The sequence below is a fragment of the Nematolebias whitei genome, chromosome 5 (assembly GCF_014905685.2).
Source record: "Nematolebias whitei isolate Nwh7 chromosome 5, NemWhi1, whole genome shotgun sequence".
Classification (NCBI taxonomy): domain Eukaryota; kingdom Metazoa; phylum Chordata; class Actinopteri; order Cyprinodontiformes; family Rivulidae; genus Nematolebias; species Nematolebias whitei.
The window spans coordinates 44,452,745-44,464,859 of record NC_056502.1 but is presented as its reverse complement, the minus strand read 5'-3'; the positions used below and the strand labels follow the sequence as shown (position 1 = coordinate 44,464,859).

General features: G+C 39.9%; 1 protein-coding gene across 1 annotated transcript in view; it reads right to left on the bottom strand.

Moving 5' to 3' along the window:
* The window catches only part of abhd5a (abhydrolase domain containing 5a), a 50,866-nt gene that overhangs the window by 33,193 nt on the left and 5,558 nt on the right, over positions 1 to 12,115 (bottom strand). The window contains exon 3 of the mRNA XM_037677191.1: positions 8,874 to 8,959. Within this exon, the coding sequence (XP_037533119.1) occupies positions 8,874 to 8,959 (86 nt within the window). The remainder of the gene's footprint in view (positions 1 to 8,873; positions 8,960 to 12,115) is intronic.

The following is a 12,115-nucleotide window of genomic DNA, read 5'->3' as shown; positions in this document are numbered from 1 at the left end:
ACACACACACACACACACACACACACACACACACACACACACACACATATATATATAAAATACTTAATTACACACATTTGAGTAGATGTAATAAATTACTTTAATTCCTGTTTAAATGCAATTCATCCTGCCATACCTGCAGTGTCTTCAGACTTTGCCAGCAAATCAGCAAATTAAAAGTTGAAGCTTAATCATTAAATTATTATCTTTGTGTTAGATTTATTTATAAATCACATTTAAACACTGCTTGTACCAATTAAATAAAATAAAAAGTAACACACGTTCTCTATCACCGTCGTTAATCAGATAAACAAACAAACAAACAGCAGCTTCATCTACCAGACAGACTGACGTTATGTTTTCTCACTTGGAAACAGAACAAAGTGTTAAATTGTAGAGACTCACCTGCAACACGAGTTGGGAGTGAGATGAGTTGTATCAGCTGCTGCTCCTTCCTCCTCCTCGTGACTCAGACATGTTTACGTTTCATCTCCGTGGTTCTCTCGTGTCGTGTCGGCTATTTTCAAAGCAGCATGCTTCTCATGTTTTATCTTTGTGAAGAGCTCCCACACTTTGGAGGACTTGGGTCAAACAGTTTTCGCTGCGTCGGTCATTTGTAAAATTTACTTAAATTTCCTTTAAAAACACCGCCTCTGCTCTGCCGCCCCCCTCGCTCTGTTCAACTCGCGCTGCAGTTTTTTTTTTCAAACTTTATTCAGGCAGTCAGCATTGACAATGAACTGCCCGTGAACAAAACGAAACAGCTCTGCAGCGCCGTGAAAGATGCATAATCGCGCAACACAACGAATCGATAACGAAATTCGTTGCCAACGCTTTTAATAATCGATTTTTATCGATTTTATCGATTTTATCGATTCGTTGTTGCAGCCCTAGTACAGACAAGGAAATGTTTTGAGGAAGTGAGAAACTTTGCAGGTGCCAGCGTTTCTCTTTTTACCGTCTGCTAGGTTTAAAAACAATACAGCCTGTTCTAAAAACTTCTTTCTGACTGTCTCTGACTTTCGACCGACATCACTACTTCTCATTCAGACAGAAGATCAAAATGCATAATTACTTTTTAAATAGACATTTAACTTGATTTCTAATTTTAATGAGGATTAAAAAAATAATCATTAATACTGTTTCACAGTTGATTTAAAATGAGTGGTTCAACATTTAGAAATGATATGAACTAAACACACTTTTGATTTATCAAGATATTGTAAAATAGTAATGATAATATAAAAGAAGAGTGTTCTTTCAATTGATTACTTCAGGATACAATTAGACAGTCTCTGGATGAGCTAATTTGTATTTCTGGATTCAAATCAATGAAATAACAGTTCCTGTCCCATGAAGGTCTTCAGAGGCAGGTTTTGATCGGAGGCCGAGTTCACTACAAAGGGTATCTACTTCCTGTTACGTGGTACTTCCTGATTGGTTGAAACAACCAGCAGGGGTGTAGTTCTAGTCATGTCAGAGGGTCACTAGAAGTCAAGAAACAGTAGGAATGTTTTAAGAACTGTTAGTACAGACGAAGAAATGCTTTTAAGAAATGAGAGGATGCTGGTGCCAGCACTTCTTATTTACTGTCTGAGAGTTTTAAAAACAAGGCACTTCGTACTCATAACTTGTCTCTGACTTTCGACCGACATCCACTACTCCTCATTCAGACAGAAGACTAAATGCACACTTACTTCGTAAATAGACATTTAACTGTATGATCAAAGTCTAATGAGGTTTAAAAATCATTAATACTGTTTCACAGTGGATTTAAATGAGTCGTTCACTTCAACATTTAGAAATGGTATGAACTAAACACACTTTTGATTATCAAGATATCTTAAAATAGTACTGATAATGTAAAAAGAAGAGTGTTCTTTCAATTGATTAATTCAGGTGTAGTGGACTAGGCCTACGTCGAAACTAAGTCTAAGGTCAAAACTCTTGACCTTTAGAACCTTGTGGGACAGGAACTGTCATTTCATGTATTTGAATACATAAATACAGGTTCACCCATCCTGAGACTTTCTTTCTTGAAGATTCAAGTGAAAAGAACACTCTCTTTTTATTATCATTACTATTCTACAAATGTTGATAATCAAAGTGTCTTAGTTCAAACCATTTTAGATGTTGCAGTGAACTAATCAATTTTATTAACTGAGTAATGATTTTTATTCTCATGCAGTTAGAACTCATGTTAAAAGCTGTTACAGAGTAATTATGCATTTTTCTGATTTCTGCTTTTGAATGAGCAAGTGTGTGCGTTTACAAGGTTACAGTCAAATGAAAAACAAGTTGTTATGTTAAAACTGTCATGTTTTAGAATCCTCTCAGACGTAAGTAGAGATGTTTTGCACCTGTTTCCTGAAACACGCCAAAACAAAACCCTCTCGGTCTGTGAGAACATTTCTGATCTGTCTCATAACAATTCTCGCTGTCTCTAACCTCTTACGTCACAAAACCCACCCCGTCTGGTTGTTTCTGACCAATGAAAAATCCCAAAAAGTGAACCGGGAAAGAGTCTTTAAAATGTCAGTACTTCCTGGTCTACACAGAGTTGGAGAGTTGTCAGACTTCTAGAGTTTTGGAGAGTTCGAGAGTGCTGGAGAGTTTTCTGCTGGTTCTGTTCGAGTTCTGTCGGAGACGGGATGATCTTGACATGACAAAAAGCTCTTCCGAGTTCCATGGGATTATAACTTTCACTAGCCACTACTTCTGACGAGCTACAGCCACCATCAGGAGACGCTGGACAGGTAGCGTTAACGGAATTCCATATCTGCTGATGAATCTTCAGAAAGGTAATGGATCAAGTTTCCTACCAAGCGTACCGAAGGAGAGCTGGGCTTCTGATGGAGAGTGTCGGTTCTGGTGAACATTCCTCCCCTCCCATTCAATCTTACTCCCTTTAACTTCTTTCATCTTTAACTTTCTATCAAGTAGAAATTCTCCCAGATATTTAGAAAATGTCTGTGTAAAGTGCTTATTCACATCCGTGTGGGTAAAAGATCATAGTTGTACAGTTTATAAATGTCTGTGGTGCAGCAACGGAAAAATCATGGCCGTATGATTTTTCCTGATTGATTGCTTATATTGTTATTTTCATAATTTGCCAAATTAATGTAAATGTTTGATGTTAAATTTGATTCTGTAAATAAATGACCGCATTCATTTTGATGGGTCAAATATAAATGACGTCTCACTTTGCATTTCCTTAAATTCAATGCACGTTTTATTCAGTCCAGAAAAATGAGGAACCCGCGTTAAATGATGAATATATCCCAGCATCTGTTCATCTACACAGGATACAATTAAATAGTCTCTTGATGAGATAATTTGTATTTCTGGATTCAAATCAATGAAATAGCAGTTCCTGTCCCCTGAAGGTCTTCAGAGACAGATTGATGTCGGAGGTCTAGTTCACTAAACTATAAATTGAGTAAACATATCAAACATTTACATTAACAACTCAGAAAATATCAACATCAGGACAATGTTTTTCAAGTCAGAAATCTCTTGAACCTGTTTAATTCAGCCCAAGACGGAAGTGCATTTTTTCAACAAAGGGCTCGTCCGGGATTTGAACCCTGGACCTCTCGCACCCTATGCGAGAATCATACTCCTAGACCAACGAGCCATATCAATTCAAAGTTGTCTTTCAAAATTGTAGGCAGTGTTGCCAACGATAATGTACAGAAGTAGTTTGACAAAGGTAGCATTCAAGTCAGATTTAGGCAAATGTGCTGCAGTTGCAGTTTTGATCGATAAACTACATGTGGGTGCAGAAGGTAAGTCGAAAATTTTAAACATGGCATTGTTTTAAGGATTGCAAGAGCAAGTTGAATTCCACGAAAAACACATCTTACAGTGTTTCAGTTGCCAATCTTATCAGAATTAGACTTCTCGTTCACAGTAACTTGAAGCCAAAACTCACAAGTTGCTTTAAATGATATTGCACGGCCTCACCCCTAAAGTTCAAAGAGTTGTTAGTACTTAGCACTGACCGAACACATTTGTGTCACTTACTGTATAAATAAGAAAAGCATATTCTCCATTGAATCAGGACAGTTTATAGAAGGTTACAGCAATCTTGACTTATTTTATTTCATTGCCAGTACAGACATACAGGTCTTTCTCAAAAAATTAGCATATTGTGATAAAGGTCATTATTTTCCATAATGTAATGATAAAAATGAAACTTTCATATATTTCAGATTCATTGCACACCAACTGAAATATTTCAGGTCTTTAATTGTTTTAATGTAGTGAACTAGGCCTCAGGTCAAATCTGGCCTTGAGGGGCCTTCCTGGAACAAGAACTGTATTTCATTGATTTGAGTCCAGAAACACAAAATCAAGTCCATCCAGAAGACTTTTTAAGTGTCCTGCACTGATCAATTGAAAGAACACTCTCTTTTCTATTATCATTACTATTTTACAAATGTTTTGATAATCAAATTGTTTTTAGTTCAAACCATTTCCAAATGTTGAAGTGAACTACTCATTTTAAATCAACTGTGAAACAGTAATAATGATTGTTAATCCTCATTCAAAGTAGAAATCAGGTTAATGATGCATTGTCTGATTTTCTGTCTTCAATGAGCAAGTTGTGTAAGTTGGTCAAAGTTCAAGTTTCGGTCAACTGCAAGTTTACTGAAAAAGAAATGTCATGTTTAAGTTTTTCAGGCAGATATGAGAGAATTGACTCCACGAAGTCTGAGTTCTTCATAACAATCTTCTGTCTGTTCTTAAACACTTAATCTTTTTCCTTGACTTTTTAATAACACCTTACATCACAAAAACACACCTCTGTTTGGTCCAACCGACCAATCAGAAAGTCCTCAAATGAACCGGAAGTGACCTTTTTTAAAAGGTGCAACACTTCCTAGTTCAGAGGGGTTCCAGCTCCAGTCGAGTTCTGGAGAGCTCAGTAGTTCTGAGAAGTTCTCGGCAGTTCTAGGAAGAACGCTGAGGAGAACGCTGAGAGAATGCTGTGAGTTGGTTCCGAGAGCAGCAGAGTCCAGAATGCTCAGGACATCTGCGACTAAGCTGAACAAGAGAAGTTCAGAGGAATTATGAAGAAGTCTGTTCTAGGATGACCTCACGACTCCTGAGGTTTAGCTGTTCTTACGGAGACGCTGGAAGAGTTGAAAGGAAAGCTCTACACCAATGCCGAAACTATCATCTGCAAAGGTAAAGAGTCGATCTCAACCAAAGTGTACCGTTGGTTAAGCTGGTCCAAAGGAGCGTGTTGTTCTGGTATAACAGACAAATTCCCTCACCCATCTCTCTCAAGATAAACTTCATTTTCCATCTTTAAAATTCTTCTATCCTGCTAGAAATCATTCCAGATATTTTTAGAAATGTCTGTTGTGAAGGTTTTCAACCATCGCCGTATGGTTAATCAAATTGTACAGCTGGAAGCAAGGGAAATCATGGCCGGATGGTTTTCCTAATTGTAAACTCGCTAATTAAGCCATGTTGTTATTTTCATTTAGCCAAATTAATGTAAATGTGTGATGTTAAACTTGATTCTGTAAATAAATGACCACGTTCATTTTGATGGGTCAAAGAAAATTAACGTCTCACGTTACGTTTTTAATAATTCAATGCACGACATTATTCAGTCCAGAAAAATGAAAGAATCCGTTTAATTTATGAATATATATCAGCATATGTTCATCTACATTAATACTGATGATTATGGCATACAGCTCATGAAAACCCAAAATGCCTGTCCCAAAAAATTAGCATGTCATGAAAAGTTTCTCTAAAGCAGCTGTTAACCTAACCATCTGAATCAACGACGTAACTCTAAACACCTGCAAAAGATTTCTGAGGCTTTTAAAAACTCCCAGCCTTGTTCATTACTCAAAACCGCAATCATGGGTAAGACTGCCGACCTGACTGCTGTCCAGAAGGCCATCATTGACACCCTCAAGCAAGAGGGTAAGACACAGAAAGAAATTGCTGAACGAATAGGCTGTTCCCAGAGTGCTGTATCAAGGCACCTCTGTGGGAAGTCTGTGGGAAGGGAAAAGTGTGGCAGAAAACGCTGCACAATGAGAAGAGGTGACCGGACCCTGAGGAGGATTGTGGAGAAGGGCCGATTCCAGACCTTGGGGGACCTGCGGAAGCAGTGGACTGAGTCTGGAGTAGAAACATCCAGAGCCACCGTGCACAGGCGTGTGCAGGAAATGGGCTACAGGTGCTGCATTCCCCAGGTCAAGCCACTTTTGAACCAGAAACAGCGGCAGAAGCGCCTGACCTGGGCTACAGAGAAGCAGCACTGGACTGTTGCTCAGTGGTCCAAAGTACTTTTTTCGGATGAAAGCAAATTCGGAAATCAAGGTGCCAGAGTCTGGAGGAAGACTGGGGAGAAGGAAATGCCAAAATGCCAGAAGTCCAGTGTGAAGCACCCACAGTCAGTGATGGTCTGGGGTGCCATGTCTGCTGCTGGTGTTGGTCCACTGTGTTTTATCAAGGGCAGGGTCAATGCAGCTAGCTATCAGGAGATTTTGGAGCACTTCATGCTTCCATCTGCTGAAAAGCTTTATGGAGATGAAGATTTCATTTTTCAGCATGACCTGGCACCTGCTCACAGTGCCAAAACCACTGGTAAATGGTTTGCTGACCATGGTATTACTGTGCTCAATTGGCCTGCCAACTCTCCTGACCCGAACCCCATAGAGAACCTGTGGGATATTGTGAAGAGAAAGTTGAGAGACGCAAGACCCAACACTCTGGATGAGCTTAAGGCCGCTATCGAAGCATCCTGGGCCTCCATAACACCTCAGCAGTGCCACAGGCTGATTGCCTCCATGCCACGCCGCATTGAAGCAGTCATTCATGCAAAAGGATTCCCGAACAAATATTGAGTGCATAACTGAACATGATTATTTGAAGGTTGGCGTTTTTTGTATTAAAAACACTTGTCTTTCATTGGTGGGATGAAATATGCAAATTTTTTGGGGCAGGCATTTTTTGTTTTCATGAGCTGTATGCCATAATCATCAGTATTAAAACAATTAAAGACCTGAAATATTTCAGTTGGTGTGCAATGAATCTGAAATATATGAAAATTTTATTTTTATCATTACATTATGGAAAATAATGATCTTTATCACAATATGCTAATTTTTTTTAGAAGGACCTGTATATCTCTACTTTGGTCTCATCTGTTTGAAGACTGTTCAAAAAGTCTTGTTCACTGCCATGATCATCTGTATCTCCTGGTAAGCCATTTTTGATCAAAGTTATCATGACAGCTTATGTCACGAGCTCTCAATTATTGGTTTCTCAGATCACACTGTTGGTTGTTTTCTAACTATATCTCAGGTCGGAGGCAACGTGTTTGACATAATGGTACTTCGTTTAGCTATTCAACGGCCATTAATGGTGTGCTACAAGGCTCAGTTTTAGGACCCACTCTTTTTAGTTATATAAGTAATGTAGGTCAAAACATTCCTGATGCCTCTTTGCATCTCTATGCTGATGTATTATTATGTAATTGTTTATTGTCGAGCTAACACAGTTGCCAAGGTTTTCCAGCTTCTACAGTCTGCATTTGACATCATTCAGTCAGACTTATTCCATCTTAAACTGGTGATAAATGCTGACAAAACCAAAGGGATGTTGTTTTCCCAACAGGAAGTTGTTGTTACTGGTTGTCATTGTATTGTGCTTCCCACAGCCCTTCATGCTCCGTTCCTCGGTGCCTCCTTGTGTTATTCCATTTTGTAAGTTTGCTGCCACGTTAGCCTTTTTGTTTTTTTCTTGTTTAATAAATTAGTTTCTTTATTTTTATCCCTGAGCTCCCCGTGTCTGTCTGCACTTGGGTTCAAAATACTCTGAACATGATGTTTCTGTACCAGACTGTGGGGGAGCTCAGACTCAATTTTGATGGAAACACTGAAAGTGCATTGAATTTCTTAGAAATCTCTACTTTGCTTTATCTTTAATAAATAATTAGAAAACTTCTGAAACTATTCTGAACGTACCAATGTGGTGGCTGCAAACATTTCCATCCATCCATCCATCCATTTTCTTTACCCGCTTATTCCATTTTTGGGTCACGGGGGTCGCTGGTGCCCATGTCCAGCAATCACTGTGCGAGGGGCGGGGTACACCCTGGACGGGTCGCAAGTCCATCACAGGGCCACATAGAGACAAACGAGACAAACAAACATTCACTCTCTCACTCACACCTAGGGACAATTTAGAGCTACCAATCAGCCTAACATGCATGTTTTTGGACTGTGGGAGGAAACCGGAGTACCCGGAGAAAACCCACGCATGCACAGAGAGAACATGCAAACTCCACCCAGAAAGGCCCCTGGACCGGGGTTTGAACCAAGGACCTGCTCGCTGAGAGGCAGCAGCTCTACCAGTTGCGCCACCGTGCTGCTGCAAACATTTCCAACATAACTTAATAATAATCCAAGCTAAGAAAAAATAAGTCAACATTTTAAGGAATTAACTGCATAAGAAATATAAAATAAAACAGATGACAAGAAATGATAAAGCCGCTGCCATGGTCACTATGGGCATCATAAACCTGTGTCTATTACTCCCTGACTGCAAAGTTAATGAGAAACAGGCAGAAACTGGTCTTCTAATCCGTTTAGCTAAAGTCCCGATTTCCTACGCACCACTGCCTGAAGTCATAACACGTTTCCTGATCAAGCTGCACATTTTGGTGTAAAATTAATAAATAAAATGTGTATTTTATTTAAAAGCTGCACAATGATAGACATGACTAAAGTTCTGAAAAGAACAGTAATAAGGGTTAAAGACAGACACTTAATGACACACAGTGTGATATTTCATGTTCATCTGTTTACCAAGGGAGCTAAAACAAGTCTGATTCTTACATCGCAGCATCTTGTCTTCTGCAGCCTGAAGATGGCTCTGAGAGGTGGGACACCATGACGGCAGCCAGCTGGGGACCCAGCACCACCTACACATGCACAGAAAAACTCAACTGCATTAGCAACCTTTTCAATTCAAATTCAAATTCAAAAATACTTTATTAATCCCAGAGGGAAATTGTTGTAACTCATCATCCTGGTTTCATTAAAGAGTTGTTCTAGATGCTGATGGCTGTGGGCAGGAAGGATCTCTTGTAGTGGTCTGTCTTACAATGGATTTGAAGAAGCCTCTGACTGAAGACACTCTGTTGTTGTATGACAGTCTGACGATGACGAGGATGCTGAGGGTTGTCTATAATGTTCTTCATTTTATGAAGAATCCTTCTTTGAACAATCATCTCCAAAGGTTCAAGAGGAGTCCCCAGAACTGAGCCAGCCTTCTTTATGAGCTTGTTGATCTTTTTTAAGTCACTTGCTCTGGTGCTGCTACCCCAGTAGATGATGGCAGAAGAGATAGCACTCTCTACAACAGACTTATAGAAGATATGCAGCATCTTGCTGCAAACGTTGAAGGACTTCAGCTTCCTCAAGAAGTACAGTCTGCTCCGTCACTTCTTGTAGACGCTTCACTGTTGCATTTTCAGTCCAGTCTATTGTCCAGGTGAACTCCAAGGTATTTATACTTCTCCACCACCTCCACTTCTTCTCCCATGATGGAAATGGTGTTGGACCTGTTCCTGTTTCTCCTGAAATCTACAATCATCTCCTTTGTTTTGTTCACATTCAAGATTAGATGATTGTTTCCACACCATGCCACAAAGTGGTCCACCAATTCCCTGTACTCAGCTTCTTGTCCATCTCTGATACACCCGACCACTGCAGAGTCATCTGAACATTTTTGCAGATGACAGGAGTCTGTTTTGTACTGGAAATCTGAGGTGTACAGAGTGAAATGGAATGGTGAGAGTACAGTACCCTGTGGTGCTCCTGAGCTACTGACCACCTGGTTAGACACACAACCCTTCAGTCTCACAAACTGTGGTCTGTTTGTAAATGGTAAATGGACTGTACTTATACAGCGTCTTTCTATCTTATTTCAAGATACTCAAAGCGCTTTACACTACAATCTGTGCCTCATTTACCCGGAGGCCAGTTGAACAGGGGTGGAGGCCTCCGGGTTCAACTGTCCCCCTCTTACAATGCTGTTATTGCTAGTATCACTCAACCCCCTGTGAATAGTAAACAGCCATCAGTGTGCTAATGATCCATTGTTAGGCTGATGGTCCTTCTTGACCATGTGAGCAGCTGGTTTTGGTTGTCAGCAGCAAACTGGTTGATCCACTCTGAGAAGGTGCTATTTAAGAGACTGAGCTGAATACAGCACCTCAGACTGAGGAAGTCTCTCGGATGAGAGATGAAACGTTTCTACATTTTATTTTATTTTTTGCTTTGTTATGTTTTTTGTTTTTTTGAATGTCCAGAGTACCAGATTGAACATTTTTGGATTTTTACTGAAACTTTTTTAGTGTTGGACATTTGTTATGATGCGTAACCATGGCAACAAGGCAGTTTTCTACAGCCAACAGCAGCTGATTAACGCCTCAAAAGCTCAACTAATATCCCAACTACAGCCCCAAATCTCAAATGAGTTGAAAAGGATGTTCTGTGGACGCATTCTCATCTCCCTGCCAGCTGTGCTCGAGCGCCTGACCACTGAGATCCTAGAACTAGCGGGAAACACGGCTCATGACAGCGGAAGGACAGGATCGTCCCTCAGCACCTACAGTTGGCTGTCCGCAGCAATAAGGAGCTCGGCAGACTGCTGGGAGGAGTTCTGCCCGGCGTTTGGGCAGTCCTACAGCCCGGGGGAATCGAGAGGCCAGCCGAGTCTGGGTGGACGGATAGGACAGCATCTGCGGCCAGTTTCTTCGGATCTGCTGTGGGACGGACCTTTACAAGAGATCCTTCCTGCCTACAGCCATCAGTATCTATAACATCTCTTAATGAAATGAGAATAATGAGTTACAACAACAAATAATTTCCCTTTGGGATTAATGTAGTGAACTAAGCCTCAGGTCAAATCTGGCCTTCCTGGGACAAGAACTGTATTTCATTGATTTGAGTCCAGAAACACAAGATTAAGTTCATCCAGAGACTTTCTAAGTGTCCTGCACTGATCAATTGAAAGAACACTCTCTTTTTTTATTATCATTACTATTTTACAAATGTTTGATAATCAAAGTGTGTTTAGTTCAAACCATTTTTAAATGTTGAAGTGAACTAATCATTTTTAATCAACTGTGAAACAGTATTAGTGATTTTTAATCCTCATTCAAAGTAAAAATCAAATTGGAATGTGTTACGGAGTAATTCATGCATTTTCTGATCTTCTGTCTGAAATGAGCAAATTGTGAAGTTGGTCAAAGGTCGAAAACAAGTTGTTGGAACGAACTGTCATGTTTTTAAATCCTCTCAGACGTAATATAGAGAAGCTGGCACCTGTTTTCCCCCAACTCGTCCAAACATTTCTCTCGTCTGTCTCTGATATAGAAATTATTATTTTAATGCTTTTATGTCAATCTAGACCTATATTACACTTATTTAAACACACTTATACAACGTGTTATTCACATATTAGGGATTGTATTTTGTATTATGTTTTCAAACATATACTTTGTGTGTGTGTGTGTGTTGCTTATAATATTTAGACACTCTTTGATGGTTTGCAGAAGGGACGAGGGGTGCTCTTTAGGAATGCTTTAATAAGCATTAGGAGTGCTCTTGACCTGGAAGCTTTGGCCCGCTTTTACGGTCACAGGCGCTCCTTACTGGAAGGATGAGCCATCGCTTTTGATGATGGTTTAATTAGATCCGTTGTTCTGGTAACCATCAAACTTGTTTTGATCTGCTCTCACGCGATCAGGGAAGCCTTTATAAGAAATGTATCAGACACAGAGGGTTAGAAGTCTTGCTCTGGACCAGCGCGCGGGTGCCAGGCAGTGTGATTGAGTTCTGTCATCGGATCGAAAGGCTTCCCGATCATTTTGTCACGGTGAGAGATACTCATATCAATTTGTGTGTTAAGAGTGTACATGACTCTTTTGCTTGGCTGTTTTTCTTGTGGCAGATTAATAAATGACAAATATTATTCTAGCAAGTTACAGTCTGTGTGTCATTTTTTCCATCGTCTGAATATCTGTGCCGACCGTTTCACGAGCCCTTTTGATAAAGAATTTCACAATACA